We start from the raw sequence: 15891 nt of genomic DNA, 5'->3' as shown, positions 1-15891 counted from the left end.
TTAGCAGGGACTGCTGCAGGCTGAGAAACCCCTAACAGGTGGGGAGTGGAAATGCTCAGGCTCCTATTCCCAGGGTATAATTCTGGCCCTTGTGGAAAGAATAGAGACTCAAGAGTAGGCAAACACCCTTGTTTGGATTGCTGTGCAGCATTCCACAGTGCAGGGATAGAGCTTCCGGGATTCTGCTGGCCTGTCCCATGGGAGTGGTTCCTGCTGGGCTTTTTGTCCATCTAGTGGTAGACACTGAGTCTGCATTCAAAGGCCTCAGACAAAGGGAGTACTAGCTGACTCTTCTGACAGTCAGGTAGGTTAAGGCCCCAGCCTGGGTCTTTGGGCTTTATCATCCCCTTTTTGCCTTACTTCTCTCCAGGATACATCCAGCGGCGGCTGATTAAGTCCATGGAGTCAGTGATGGTGAAGTACGATGCGACTGTGCGGAACTCCATCAACCAGGTGGTGCAGCTGCGCTACGGTGAAGACGGCCTGGCAGGCGAGAGTGTTGAGTTCCAGAACCTGGCTACGCTTAAGCCTTCCAACAAGGCTTTTGAGAAGAAGTGAGGAGGCGGGCAGGCGGGTGGTTCTCGCCCCTGGGGCTCAGGGCCTGAGTAGTAGGATTCCCATACTTATTCCAGAGAGATAGCCTGGTATGTCTTGCACTAGAGCTTACCTTTCAGCGTCCTTTCCCCACCTATCTGAAACAGCTGTATGACATGGGGGAGGGGGCGGATGGAGGTGGATTTAAGATTGGTCCCCACTTTGTCCCTGCTGATATTATAAAGCAGATGTAGAGGGGTGGGCCTGTACTCAGGTCCCAGTGGCAGTCCTTGGGCCTGAAGTTTTCTGTGTCCAGGATTCTTGCCTCCAAACCACTGTACCTGGTTGGCTGTGCACCTTTGGGAACCTTACAGTGCATTTTGTGGGGACCAAGGTCCCAGAGCCCACCTGCCCGCTAGCTGCTACTTGCACTTCCAGGTTCCGCTTTGATTATACCAATGAGAGGGCCCTGCGGCGCACTCTGCAGGAGGACCTGGTGAAGGACGTGCTGAGCAACGCACACATCCAGAATGAGTTGGAGCGGGAATTTGAGCGGATGCGGGAGGATCGGGAGGTGCTCAGGGTCATCTTCCCAACTGGAGACAGCAAGGTGCGTGTGGGTGGGAAGTGCTAACGCTAGAGATGTGCCTCCCTGGATGGCTGTCCCCAGACACGACCCTCCCTCAATTCCCTCCTCTCTCAGGTCGTCCTCCCCTGTAACCTGCTGCGGATGATCTGGAATGCTCAGAAAATCTTCCACATCAACCCGCGCCTTCCCTCCGACCTGCACCCCATCAAAGTGGTGGAGGGTAAGTTCCTGCTTAGGGGTCTCCAAGCCAGGCTAGGGGATAGGAGACTGCTGGGCCCTGGTCTAATGATCTCCTCACCTTTAATTGGTCCCCAGGAGTCAAGGAATTGAGCAAGAAGCTGGTGATTGTGAATGGGGATGACCCACTAAGTCGACAGGCCCAGGAAAATGCCACGCTGCTCTTCAACATCCACCTGCGGTCCACATTGTGTTCACGCCGCATGGCAGAGGAGTTTCGGCTCAGTGGGGAGGCCTTCGACTGGCTGCTTGGGGAGATTGAGTCCAAGTTCAACCAAGCCATTGTGAGTGTTGTGCTCTTCATAGCAGTCTTATTTTTCTCCTTTTACCTGTTGACTTCTGTGGTTTTGGTTTCCAAGAGCAGCCCACTTCTGACCACAACCACCTAATAATAGCTCTCATTCATGGAGAGACTGCTTGTACCTTACCAAGTCCTGTGTTTGGCCCATTATCCCTTTATACCATCATGGCTTTAAAACACTCCTAGTAGGGGAGGGTTTGTTAGTCCCACGTTGCAGAGACAAAAACTGAAGCTTGGAGAGAGTGACTGGATTGTATGATGGTCATATAGGAAGTAAGTGGCATGACTGGGATATGACATAGGAGAATTGTTCTTTTTTTTTCTCTATACTCCCTGCTGTGTGCAGAGTCTAATTTAGATACAGATAGGGAATTGGGGCTGGGCGTGGAGGCTCACACCTATAATCCCAGCACTTTGGGAGGCCGAGGCGGGCAGATCACCAGGTCAGGAGTTCGAGAGCAGCCTTACCAACATGGTGAAACAAGGGTGAAATACTAAAATTAGCTGGGCGTGGTGGTGTGTGCCATAATCCCAGCTACTCGGGAGGCTGAGGCAGGAGAATCACTTGAACCCAGGAGGCAGAGGTTGCAGTGAGCCAAGATTGCACCTTTGCACTCCAGCCTGGGCAACAGAGTGAGACTGTCTCAAAAAGGGAGTTGGAGAGAGTAAATAGAAAAAAAGATTTATAGATACTGGAATGTGCTTTCACTGGCTTTAAGCAGTAAGAGGGTAACGCACTGTTGCAGGCATACCTCTGAACCTGTTTACTGTAAGTCAGTTTTTATAAATTAAATAGTTAAAAATGTATTAGGGAACACCATAGAACATGGCTGAAAGAAATTTTAAAAGACCTAAATGAGGCCAGGTGCGGTGGCTTATGCCTGTAATCCCAGCACTTTGGGAGGCCGAGGTGGGCAGATCACCTGAGGTCAGGAGTTCGAGACCAGCTTTACCAACAGGAAGAAACCCCACCTTTACTAAAAATACAAAATTAGCCGGGTATAGTGACACATGCCTGTAATCCCAGCTACTCTGGAGGCTGAGACAGGAGAATCACCTGAACCTGGGGATGGAGGTTGCGGTGACCCAAGATTGCGCCATTGCACTCCAGCCTGGGCAACGAGAGTGAGACTGTATCAAAAAAAAAAAAAAAACCCTAAATGAAAGACCTCTCATATTCATGGATTGGAAGACTTAATATTGTTGAATAGCACTACTTCCCAAAATAAGCTATAGATCCAATATAATCCCTATCAAAATTCCAACTGGCTTTTTCGCAGAAATTTACAAGCTGATGTTAAAATTCATATGGAAATGCAAGGGATATAGAATAGCCAAAACAATATTTAAAAGTAGCAAAAGTTGGAGAGCTCACATTCCCTGATTTCAAAACTTACTACAGAGCTACAGTAAGCAAGACTGTGCTTCTGTCATAAGGACACGTATAAAGACTGATAGAGTAGAATTGAGAGTCCAGAAATAAACCCTCACATTTATGGTCACTTGATTTTTTGCAAGAGTCCCAATTTAATTAAATGGGGTAAGCATACTCTTTAGCAAATGGTGCTGGGGCAACTAGATATCCACATGTAAAAGAATGAAGTTGGATTCCTACGTCATACCATGTACAAAAACTCTCAAAATGCCTAAATTCAAGAGCTAACACTATAAAACTCTTAGAAGGGAACAAATAAATCTTCATGACTGTGGCTTAGGCAGTGAATTCTTAGGTATGACACCAAAAGCATAAGCATCCAAAGGAAAAAATAGATGAATTAGACTTATATATATATATACACACACACACACACACATACACACACACTCAAGATAACAGAAAACATGGCCACACAAACATTTATACACAAATGTTCATATCAGTATTACAGTAGCTAAGCAGTGAAAACACGTGTCCATCCACTGATGAATGGATAGGCAAAATGTGGTATGTCCATACGAGGGAACATCATTCAGCAATAAAAAGTAATGAACAGGCTGGGCCCACTTGGTGACTCAACGCCTGTAATCCCAGCACTATGGGAGGCCGAGGCAGGCAGATCACTTGAGGTCAGGACCAGCCTGCCCAACATGGTGAAACCCCCATCTCTGCCAAAAATAGAAAAATTAGCCAGGTGTGGTGGTACGTGCTTGTTATCCCAGCTACTTGGGAGGCTAAGGCAGGAGGATCACTTGAACCCAGGCAGCAGAGGTTGCAGTGAGCTGAGATTGTACCACTGCACTCCAGCCTGGGCGACAGAGGGAGACCATCTCAAAAAAAAAAAAGTAACAAACAGCCAAGCACAGTGGCTGATGTCTATAATCCTAGCACTTTGGGAAGCTGAGGTGGGAAGATTACTTGAGCCCAGAAGTTCAAGACTACCCTTGGGCAACATGGCAAAACCCCATCTCTACAAGAAATTTAGCCAGGTGTGGTGGAGTGCACCTGTAATCCCAGCTACTTGGGAGGCTAAGGTGGGAGGATCACCTGAAGCCAGGAGGTTGAAGCTGCAATAGTGAGCTGAGATCATGCTACTGTACTTCAGCCTGGGCAACAGAGTGAGACTCTACCTCAAAAAAAAAAAAAAAATCTGTCAAGCCACAAAAAGACAGTGGTAAGCCAGATGCGGTGGCTCATAACTCTAATCTCAACACTTTGGGAGGCCGAGGCAGGAGGCTGGCCCAGAGCCCAGGAGTTCGAGACCAGCCTGGGCAACATAACGAAATTCTGTCTCTCCCAGTGATGAACCTTAAATGTATACTTACTTAATGGAAGAAATTAGTCTGAAAAAGTTAGATACTGTGTGATTCCATTTAAGTTTAATTTCGTATGTGACTATCTCATAACACATATGGGGAGCTTCCTATTTAGCTGTTATAAAATGAATATTTACCAAGTAATTTTAACATAGGTTTAGAAATTTGGATCTTGGCTGGGCGAAGAGACCCACACCTGTAATCCCAGCACTTTGAGAGGCCAAGGCGGGCGGATCACCTGAGGTCGGGAGTTCGAGACCAGCCTGACCAACATGGTGAAACCCCGTTTCTACTAAAGATACAAAAAATTAGCTGGGTGTGGTGGCACGCATCTGTAATCCTAGCTACTCGGGAGGCTGAGCTAGGAGAATCGCTTGAACCTGGGAGGCAGAAGTTGCAGTGAGCCGAGATCGTGCCATCGCACTCCATCCTAGGTGACGGCGAGACTCCATGTCAAAAAAAAAAAAAGAAAAAAAAAATTTGGATCTCAGATGGTATAGTAGCTTTCTTTGAATGTGCTGCATACCAGGTGCCAAATGGTGTCCTATAAATGGAAGCTCTTGTGTGAGGAAGGGGATGATCAAATAAGAGTTGTTTTTTTTTTTGTTTTTTTTTTTTTGTGGAGTCTGTCTGCCTTTTCCAAACTCCTCTACCCATGTCCTTTAAGATTACAGTCCTGGCCCTGACTGTGATAAGCCAGATGCGGATCCGCATCCTACTCTCATTAACTGAAAGAGAGGCGTTGGCTTTGTCTGATGCTAGCTTTTCCTTAGGCCCATCCTGGGGAAATGGTGGGAGCTCTGGCCGCACAGTCCCTTGGAGAACCTGCCACCCAGATGACCTTGAATACCTTCCACTATGCTGGTGTGTCTGCGAAGAATGTGACGCTGGGTGTGCCCCGACTTAAGGAGCTCATCAACATTTCCAAGAAGCCGAAGACCCCTTCACTTACTGTCTTCCTGTTGGGCCAGTCCGCTCGAGATGCTGAGAGAGCCAAGGTAGGGATCAGGGCTGCTGGGCTTTTTGGCCGGAAGAAAAGAAGGAGAACTCAACTGGGCGTGGTGGCTCATGCCTGTAATCCCAGCACTTTGGGAGGCCAAGGCAGGTGGATCACCTGAGGTCAGGAGTTCAAGACCAACCTGGCCAATGTGGTGAAACCCCGTCTCTACTAAAAATAGAAAAATTAGCCGGGCATGGTGGCGTGTGCCTGTAATCCCAGCTGCTAGTGGGGGCCGAGACAGGAGAATTGCTTGAACCTGGGAGGCAGAGTTGCAGTGAGCCAAGATTGTGCCACTGCACTCCAGCCTGGGCAACAAGAGCGAGACTCCGTCTGAAAAAAAAGAAAACAAAAAGAGAACTCTTCCCCTTGAATAAAGGGTTTTGGATTCCCTTGATAAGGAGGGTTAGAAGAGGCCTCTAGAGCTACTCAGTTCTCTGTGTCATGGACTTCTGTCTCTTCCCAGGATATTCTGTGCCGCCTGGAGCATACAACGTTGAGGAAGGTTACTGCCAACACAGCCATCTACTATGACCCCAACCCCCAGAGCACAGTGGTGGCAGAGGATCAGGAGTGGGTGAATGTCTACTATGAAATGCCTGACTTTGATGTGGCCCGAATCTCCCCCTGGCTGTTGCGAGTGGAGCTGGATCGGAAGCACATGACTGACCGGAAGCTCACCATGGAGCAGATTGCTGAAAAGATCAATGCTGGTAAGCCTAGGAGGGCAGGCCTGGCTCAGGAGCCCCGCTGTCTGGGCTACCACCTATCGTGTTCACTGCACTTGAGCCCCTAAAGAGCTACCCACCCTCACCCCCGTCCATGTACCACTTCCACCCCTCCGAGGCATCCTCCAACTCTCCAGGTCGCCTCTGCACTCCCTTTCTCTTCTCAGTGTTCCCCCTTCCCCTTTCCAAGGGGTTCTATGAAAAGAAAGGTTCTGTGAAGAGGAGCGGGGAGCCAAAAGAGAGCCTTGCTCAGGGAGAGCTGCAAATGGACGGTGGCTGGGGCCAGTCCCCTTAGCTGCAGCCTTTCTCATGGCTCCTCGCCCCACCAGGTTTTGGTGACGACTTGAACTGCATCTTTAATGATGACAATGCAGAGAAGCTGGTGCTCCGTATTCGCATCATGAACAGCGATGAGAACAAGATGCAAGAGGTAATGGGGGTCCTAGAAGAAGTCAATGTGTCACATGAATAAAACTTATGAATCATGTTAGAGACCAAAGAAAAGAAGATGCAATCAACATTGAGGGGCGGCCGGGCATGGTGGCTCACGCCTGTAATCCCAGCACTTTGGGAGGCTGAGGCGGGTGGATCACTTGAGGTCGGGAGTTCGAGACCACCCTGACCAACATGGAGTAACCCCGTCTCTACTAAAAATAAAAATTAGCCGGGCATGGTGGTATGTGCCTGTAATCCTAGCTACTTGGGAGGCTGAGGGAGCAAGAATGAAACTATCTCAAAAAATAAAAAAACATTGAGGGGCCAGTCATACCCACCTAATTTAGGGATAGGGAATGGTGATTAGCAATGATTTTCAAAATCCACAGCACTGGCCAAGTAGATAAAACAGGTAGTGTTGAAATAGGAGATAGGAGTGCCTCCCTGTCGCCCTGTCACTTGACTCTCCTCCCCCAAGGCTCCTGCAGCTTGCTTTGCTTAGGGAATACAAACCCAAGCCCTGAGGCAGGAGCCAGACTTGGGGGCAGGTTGGGCAGTAGGAATTGCTGCGTCCTAGGGGAAGTTGTGGACAGCCATAACAAGACCCATGAAAAGGCTGGATCAGGGACTTCACTCCTGGGCATCGCTCCTGAGATATTTGTTTGGCACATGTTGGTGCCTGGTGCTTTAGTAATAAAAACTGAAGAACTCAGGCCGGGCACGGTGGCTCACACTTGTAATCCCAGCACTTTGGGAGGCCGAGGCGGGCAGATTACCTGAGGTCGGTAGTCCGAGACCAGCCTGACCGACATGGAGAAACCCCGTCTCTACTAAAAATACAAAATTAGACGGGCGTGGTGGCACATGCCTGTAATCCTAGTTACTCAGGAGGCTGAGGCAGGAGAATTGCTTGAACATGGGAGGCGGAGGTTGCGGTGAGGCAAGATCACACCATTACACTCCAGCCTGGGCAATAAGAGCAAAACTCCATCTCAAAAAAACAACAAAAAAACTGAAGAACTAACTGCTGAACTGCTGTCAGAACAGTTATAAAAGCATTGATAGGTCTTGATGGAATACAGTATATGGCCATTAGAAGAGATCACTGTCATGCCAGCGGCAGCCCAGGCGAACACGCAGTGAAGTGCCAGAGCAGGGAATGGTGTGTGCTCGGGTATAGCAGTTGGAGGATATGACATGTACATGGAGCCCGCCTCTCGCTAGGCAGGACTGCACGAGAGTGGAAGTTGTGATGGGTTGATGGGATTTGGGTGCCTTTCCTTAGGCTTCTTTTAATATTGTAAAATCAGGATTAAAAGTCTCACTGGAGAATTGCTGGAACCTGGGAGGTAGAGGTTGCAGTGAGCTGAGATCGTTCCATTGCACTCCAGCCCAGGCTGATAACAGTGAGACTCCATCGCAAAAAAAAAAAGTCTCACTGGAACTGTGAGGGGCAGAGCCTGGTGACTGACTCGTTCGGCCCTCAAAGAGGCTGTAGTTGGAGCTGAGAGCCGGGGAAGAGACCAGAGGATGCCGAGTGCTGACCTCACTCTCACTGCAGGAGGAAGAGGTGGTGGACAAGATGGATGATGATGTCTTCCTGCGCTGCATCGAGTCCAACATGCTGACAGATATGACCCTGCAGGGCATCGAGCAGATCAGCAAGGTCAGCCATTCCCTCTGCCACCGCCTTCCTCCTCTTGCTCCCCCACTCCCCGCCCTGCCCACTCTGAGCACGCTGTCTTCCCACAGGTGTACATGCACTTGCCACAGACAGACAACAAGAAGAAGATCATCATCACGGAGGATGGGGAATTCAAGGCCCTGCAGGAGTGGATCCTGGAGACGGACGGCGTGAGCTTGATGCGGGTGCTGAGTGAGAAGGACGTGGACCCCGTACGCACCACGTCCAATGACATCGTGGAGATCTTCACGGTGAGCCTGCGTGTGCTGCCCAGCAGCCTTTCGTGGATCTCTGGCTCTCAGGCCCCTCATTCTGTCCTGTCCACTCACGGACTTTTTCCATTTCTGAGTGTGGGATATCCTGGCTCCTGACACCCTCCCTGGATCTCGGTGGCGACAGAAGCAGGGAAGAGAGCAGAGTTACTCAGTCCTGGCCCTCCCCTCCGCTTCCCTCCCCTGTGCCAGGTGCTGGGCATTGAAGCCGTGCGGAAGGCCCTGGAGCGGGAGCTGTACCACGTCATCTCCTTTGATGGCTCCTATGTCAATTACCGACACTTGGCTCTCTTGTGTGATACCATGACCTGTCGTGGCCACTTGATGGCCATCACCCGACACGGAGTCAACCGCCAGGACACAGGACCACTCATGAAGTGTTCCTTTGAGGAAACGGTAACAGTGGAATTTCTGAATAGGGCAGAAGGAGGGAGCAGTGTGGGAAGAAGGGCACCCACCTTGGGCAGCTGGGCTGTGGTGATGGGACAGCCAGGTGCTGTGTGTGGAGGGGTCCCATGGGGCCGGTCTGCTCTGTTCAGGTGGACGTGCTTATGGAAGCAGCCGCACATGGCGAGAGTGACCCCATGAAGGGGGTCTCTGAGAATATCATGCTGGGCCAGCTGGCTCCGGCCGGCACCGGCTGCTTTGACCTCCTGCTTGATGCAGAGAAGTGCAAGTATGGCATGGAGATCCCCACCAATATCCCCGGCCTGGGGGCTGCTGGACGTGAGTATGAGGCCCCAGCTGCGGTACCTGCTTGCGTCGGCGAGGCAGTGGGGCAGGCTGTGGGTGCGAGGGTGTCACCAGTCCGTGGTTGCTGTTCTTGCTCCTCACGATTTCCTGTGTGCCTCTTTGCAGCCACCGGCATGTTCTTTGGTTCAGCACCCAGTCCCATGGGTGGAATCTCTCCTGCCATGACACCTTGGAACCAGGGTGCAACCCCCGCCTATGGCGCCTGGTCCCCCAGTGTTGGTGAGTAACCTGATCCAGGAAGAGGGCCCTCCAGGTGGTTCAGAGGTGGGTGAGCTGGGATCGTGAACGGTAGCTATTGTTGGAACTCTGAAGGCCGCAGAGGGCTAGTGAAAGGTGGGGCAGGGAGAATTGGGGGCCTTTGGTCTCCAGCTTTGGCCTTAACTTGCTTCTCTCACTCTGTAGGGAGTGGAATGACCCCAGGGGCAGCCGGCTTCTCTCCCAGTGCTGCGTCAGATGCCAGCGGCTTCAGCCCAGGTTACTCCCCTGCCTGGTCTCCCACACCGGGCTCTCCGGGGTCTCCAGGTCCCTCAAGCCCCTACATCCCTTCACCAGGTGAGTTGTCGCCATCTGTCGGGCCAGGTTTGTTTTCCTCCTCAGTTCTGGGTGAGTCTGTCCATTGCTCATCTCCTTTGTTGGTTGCTTGCCCACAGGTGGTGCCATGTCTCCCAGCTACTCGCCAACGTCACCTGCCTACGAGCCCCGCTCTCCTGGGGGCTACACACCCCAGAGTCCCTCTTATTCCCCCACTTCACCCTCCTACTCCCCTACCTCTCCATCCTATTCTCCAACCAGTCCCAACTATAGTCCCACATCACCCAGCTATTCGCCAACGTCACCCAGCTACTCACCGACCTCTCCCAGCTACTCACCGACTTCTCCCAGCTACTCGCCCACCTCTCCCAGCTACTCGCCCACCTCTCCCAGCTACTCACCCACTTCCCCTAGCTACTCACCCACCTCTCCCAGCTACTCACCAACGTCTCCCAGCTACTCGCCGACATCTCCCAGCTACTCGCCAACTTCACCCAGCTATTCTCCCACTTCCCCCAGCTACTCACCGACCTCTCCAAGCTATTCACCCACCTCTCCCAGCTACTCACCCACTTCCCCAAGTTACTCACCTACCAGCCCGAACTATTCTCCAACCAGTCCCAATTACACCCCAACGTCACCCAGCTACAGCCCAACATCACCCAGCTATTCACCTACTAGTCCCAACTACACGCCTACCAGCCCTAACTATAGCCCAACCTCTCCAAGCTACTCTCCAACATCACCCAGCTATTCCCCGACCTCACCAAGTTACTCCCCTTCCAGCCCACGATACACACCACAGTCTCCAACCTATACCCCAAGCTCACCCAGCTACAGCCCCAGCTCGCCCAGCTACAGCCCAACCTCACCCAAGTATACCCCAACCAGTCCTTCTTACAGTCCCAGCTCCCCAGAGTATACCCCAACCTCTCCCAAGTACTCACCTACCAGTCCCAAATATTCACCCACCTCTCCCAAGTACTCGCCTACCAGTCCCACCTATTCACCCACCACCCCGAAATACTCCCCAACATCTCCTACTTATTCTCCAACCTCTCCAGTCTACACCCCAACCTCTCCTAAGTACTCACCTACTAGCCCCACTTACTCGCCCACTTCCCCCAAGTACTCGCCCACCAGCCCCACCTACTCGCCCACCTCCCCCAAAGGCTCAACCTACTCCCCCACTTCCCCCGGTTACTCGCCCACCAGCCCCACATACAGCCTCACCAGCCCAGCCATCAGCCCGGATGACAGTGACGAGGAGAACTGAGGGCGTGTGGGGTGTGGCAGCGGGCTAGGGCCCAGGGCAGCTTGCCCATGCTGCTGTGCAGTTCTTGCCTCCCTCACAGGGCGTCACCCCCAGCCCAGCTCCCTTGTACATAAATGCCTTGTGGCAGAGCTCCCGGTGAACTTCTGGATCCCGTTCCTGATGCAGACTCTTGTCTTGTTCTCCACTCGTGCTGTCAGAACCCACTGGCCCAGTGGTGGTCTCATTCCTACCCCACCCACCCCCTGCCTGTCCCCAGATTGAAGATCCTTCCTTGCCTGTGGCTTGATGCGGGGCGGGTAAAGGGTATTTTAACTTAGGGGTAGTTTCTGCTCTGAGTGGTTACAGCTGATCCTCGGGAAGAACAAAGCTAAAGCTGCCTTTTGTCTGTTATTTTATTTTTTTGAAGTTTAAATAAAGTTTACTAATTTTGACCAAAAGTATGTACATCGAGTGCTTCATTGGGGTTCAGGGGACCCCCAGGCCCCTGCCTCCTGCCTGGGCTGCTGCTGATCTGTTAGGGGGAGGGGACCTTACAGTCACTGAAGCCACGCACAGCCCCTGCTCTGTGCCAGGCGCTGCTCTGTACTGAGTTTGTTGTAGTCACAACAGATGCAGCTCTTGTCCTGTATTAAGGTGATATTGACCATAACAGCTTTTTAACCTGTTTTACTGATTGTCATAAATAATTTGGAAAAGTGTAGAAAGGTGTAATGCAGAGGGAGAAAAATGATCACCCATAATTCCACCACTAGGAGGCATACTTTCTTCTGGTATTTTTTCCTACACTTTTCTTGAGTCACTAACAAGTGAACCAAAATGAGCTTTGATTTTGGCCTCAAACCAAGAATGAAAAGATGATACAGATGCTGTAATACAGAAGCTGAAGTAAAAGGACTTGGGGATAATACGCTGGTTTTAGCTGGCTATTTTTCCCCCTTTCATTAGCACCTTAGTGTGGTATCTTCTACATCCTCTGCAAGTCATTTCTGGTTTACTTGGGGTATTTTTATTTTTATTTTTATTTATTTTTTTTGAGACAGTCTCGCTCTGTTGCCCAGGCTGGAGTGCAGTGGTGCAGTCTCGGTTCACTGCAACCTCTGCCTCTTGGGTTCAAGCAATTCTTACTGCCTCAGCCTTCCAGGTAGCTGGGATTGCAAGTGCCTGCCACCATGCCCAGCTACTTTTGGTGATTTTAATAGAGAAGGGAAGGCCGGGCGCAGTGGCTCACGCTTGTAATCCCAGCACTTTGGGAGGCCGAGGCGGGCGGATCACGAGGTCAGGAGATCGAGACCACGGTGAAACCCCGTCTCTACTAAAAATACAAAAAATTAGCTGGGCGTGGTGGCGGGCGCCTGTAGTCCCAGCTACTCGGAGAGGCTGAGGCAGGAGAATGGCGTGAACCCGGGAGGCGGAGCTTGCAGTGAGCCGAGATTGCGCCACTGCACTCCAGCCTGGGCGACAGAGCGAGACTCCGTCTCAAGAAAAAAAAAAAAAAAATAAGGGATTTCAGTGTTGGCCAGGCTGGTCTCAAACTCCTGATTTCAGGTGATCCGCCCACTTTGGCCTCCCAAAGTGCTGGGATTACAGGCGTGAGCCACTGCACCCTGCCTATTATCTAGAAATGTCTATTTTGCCTTCATTCCTAAAGAATATCTTCACTAGAGATAGGATTCTGGTGTGACATTTTTTGTTTTTAGCACTTTTTTTTTTTTTTTTTTAGGAGCAGAGGTTTAATATGCAAAAGATAGAGAAAGGAGAACAGCTCTCTCCCTTGCAGGGGAGAAGGGGCTTCTGAAAGGGAAGTCCCTAAGATGTCCTATTTTCCGGGCCTCACAGTTTCTAGTGAGAAATTCACAGTCTTTGGGATCATTATTTCTTGTGTTATTTTTCTCTAAATGCTTTCAAGATTTTCTTTTTATCTCTGGTTCTTTGGTTTTTGACAGTTTAGCTTTGGTGTGTGTATTGGAGTTCTCCAGAGAAGCAGAACCACTGGGGTAGATACATATCTTCCTGCGCTAATAATCACATTACTTTTATATGTGATTATATATATACATATATATGCATTATATATATATATATATTTCTATTTACTTGAGCTTCCCCACAGCAAAAATGAGGGGTTTTGTCATGGGAATTTGCTCAAACGATTACAGGGACCAAGAAGTTTCACAATCTGCCATCTGTAATCTGGAGAACCAGGAAGCTGGTGGTGTAATTCAGTCTTGAGTCCAAAGGCCTGAGAACTGGAGGTGGGGTGGTGGTGGTGGTGGCAGCGGTGGCGTTGGTGTAAGTCCTAGAGTCTAAAGACCGAAGAATTGGGAGCTCCTAGGTCCAAAGGCAAGAGAAGTTGGATGTCTGAGCTCAAGGAGAGGACTCACCCTTCCTCTACCTTTTTGTTCTTTCCAAGCCCTCACTTGATTGGACAATGCCCACCTACGCTGGTGCAAGAGAACCTTACTCAGTCTACCCATTCAAATGCTGATCTCTTCCAGAAACACTCTCACCTACACACCCAGAAACAATGTTTCTCCAGCTCTGTGGGCGTTCCTTAACTCAGTCAAGTTGACGCCCAGAAACAATGTTTCTCCAGCTCTGTGGGCGTTCCTTAACTCAGTCAAGTTGACGCATAACATTAACCATCACTGTGTGCCCAGGCATAGTTCTCTCATTTATCCTGTTTGGGTTTCCCTGAGATTTTTGATTCTGTAAAATTGTCTTTTAGTGTATTTGGGAAATTTTTAGACATTTTTTTTTTTTTTTTTTTTGAGACAGCATCTCGCTCTGTCACCCAGGCTGGAGTGCAGTGGCGCGATCTCGCCTCACTGCAACCTCTGACTCCTGGGTTCAAGCAATTCTCCTGCCTCAGCCTCCCAAGTACCTGGGACTACAGGTGCCTGCCACCACACCCGGCTAATTGTGTTTTTAGTAGAGACGGGGTTTCACCATGTTAGCCAGGATGGTCTCGATCTCCTGACTTAATGATCCGCCAGCCTCGGCCTCCCAAAGTGCTGGGATTACAGGCGTGAACCACCACGCCCGGCCTAGACATTCTTTCAAATATTTTTTTCTGTCCTATTCTTTCCTTCTGAGAATTCAGTAGCATGCCTACTAGACTTTTTGATTTTCCCCCCACAGGTTTTTGAGACTCTTAATCATTTTTGCAAATTTTTCTCTCATTCTTTTTTTGAGATGGAGTTTCACTCTTGTTGCCCAGGCTGGAGTGCAGTGGTGCGATCTTGGCTCACTGCAACCTCCGCCTCCTGGGTTCAAACAAGTCTCCTGCCTCAGCCTCCCGAGTAGCTGGGACTACAGGCATGCGCCACCACACCCAGCTTTTTTTTTTTTTTTCTTTTTAAGTAGAGACAGGGTTTCACCATGTTGGTCAGGCTGGTCTTGAACTCCTGACCTCAGGTGATCCAGCCGCCTCGGCCTCCCAAAGTGCTGGGATTACAGGTGTGAACCACTATGCCTGGTCTGGGGGGCACATTTTATTTTATTTATTATTATTTTTTGAGATGGAGTCTTGCTCTGTCACCCGGGCTGGAGTGTAGTGGCGAGATATCGGCTCACTGCAAGCTCTGCCTCCTGGGTTCATGCCATTCTCCTGCCTCAGCCTCCTGAGTAGCTGGGACTACAGGCGCCCACGACCACGCCTGGCTAATTTTTTGTATTTTTAGTAGAGACGGGGTTTCACCGTGTTAGCCAGGATGGTCTCGATCTCCTGACCTCGTGATCCACCCGCCTCAGCCTCCCAAAGTGCTGGGATTACAGGTGTGAGCCACCGCGCCTGGCTTAGGGGGCACATTTTAATCAGCAAAATCATCAACAAAAACCTTAAAACTATGAAAAACATGTCATTAAGTAGATTGAAAAGAGAAAACTGGAAGGCAGAGCACTGCCTTGTTTAACCTCAGTGGTGAACATGTGCGTTGGCTGACTCAAATTTTTCACCAGTTTGCTCATGTCTGCAAATGGCCACAAGTATTGATTTTAAAGTTATAAATAAATTTTAGGAAGTAGGTGAATTTGCAAATATTAAATCCACAAACAATAAGAATCAACTGTATGTATGTGTCTTCTCTTTTTCTCTCCCTCTCTCCATTTTTTCATTCATCCTGAGAATATATATAATTTTTTTGAGATAGGTTTTCACTCTGTTGCCCAGGCTGGAGTACAGTGGCGCAGTGTCAGCTCACTGCAGCCTCAACCTCCCAGGCTCAAGTGATCTTCCCACTCAGGCTCCTGAGTAGGTAGAACTACAGGTGTGAGTCACCACGCCTGGCTAACTTTATTTTTTGTAGAGACAAAGTCTCACTATGTTGCCCAGGCTGGTCTTGAACTCCTGGACTCAAGTGATCCTCCCTCCTCAAGCGATCCTCCCTCCTTGGCCTCCCAAAGTGCTGGAATTACAGGCATGTGCCACTGCGCCCAGCTAGGTCGTTCATTTTTGTTTTTTGTTTTTTTTTTTTTTTTTTTTTTTTGAGATGGAGTCTCGCTCTTTCACCCAGGCTGGAATGCAGTGGTGCGATCTCAGCTCACTGCAGGCTCCGCCCCCCGGGGTTCACGCCATTCTCCTGCCTCAGCCTCCCGCGTAGCTGGGACTACAGGCGCCCACCACCTTGCCCGGCTAAGTTTTTTGTATTTTTAGTAGAGACGGGGTTTCACCGTGTTAGCCAGGATGGTCTCGATCTCCTGACCTCGTGATCTGCCCGCCTCGGCCTCCCAAAGTGCTGGGATTACAGGCGTGAGCCACCGCGCCCGGCCTCATTTTTGTTTTTATTTATTTATTTATTTATT

General features: G+C 50.1%; 1 protein-coding gene across 2 annotated transcripts in view; it reads left to right on the top strand.

Moving 5' to 3' along the window:
• Window positions 1-11528, top strand: part of POLR2A (RNA polymerase II subunit A) — a 29402-nt gene extending 17874 nt beyond the window's left edge. Inside the window, exons 16-29 of one of the 2 annotated variants that reach the window (XM_055258105.2) lie at window positions 371-554; window positions 973-1144; window positions 1238-1343; window positions 1439-1644; window positions 5189-5413; window positions 5879-6125; window positions 6470-6570; window positions 8137-8241; window positions 8328-8510; window positions 8724-8927; window positions 9071-9257; window positions 9390-9503; window positions 9687-9836; window positions 9935-11528. In XM_055258105.2, the coding sequence (XP_055114080.1) occupies window positions 371-554; window positions 973-1144; window positions 1238-1343; window positions 1439-1644; window positions 5189-5413; window positions 5879-6125; window positions 6470-6570; window positions 8137-8241; window positions 8328-8510; window positions 8724-8927; window positions 9071-9257; window positions 9390-9503; window positions 9687-9836; window positions 9935-11091 (3341 nt within the window). In that variant the 3' untranslated portion in view covers window positions 11092-11528. Of the gene's footprint in view, window positions 1-370; window positions 555-972; window positions 1145-1237; window positions 1344-1438; window positions 1645-5188; window positions 5414-5878; window positions 6126-6469; window positions 6571-8136; window positions 8242-8327; window positions 8511-8723; window positions 8928-9070; window positions 9258-9389; window positions 9504-9686 lie in introns of both variants that reach the window. The other variant, XM_063629534.1, reaches the window with a different exon arrangement.
• The last annotated feature ends 4363 nt before the right edge of the window (window positions 11529-15891 follow it).

Source organism: Symphalangus syndactylus, chromosome 20 (genome assembly GCF_028878055.3).
Source record: "Symphalangus syndactylus isolate Jambi chromosome 20, NHGRI_mSymSyn1-v2.1_pri, whole genome shotgun sequence".
Lineage (NCBI taxonomy): Eukaryota > Metazoa > Chordata > Mammalia > Primates > Hylobatidae > Symphalangus > Symphalangus syndactylus.
Note: the sequence above shows the minus strand (reverse complement) of the source record. Positions and strands in the feature narration are given on the sequence as shown.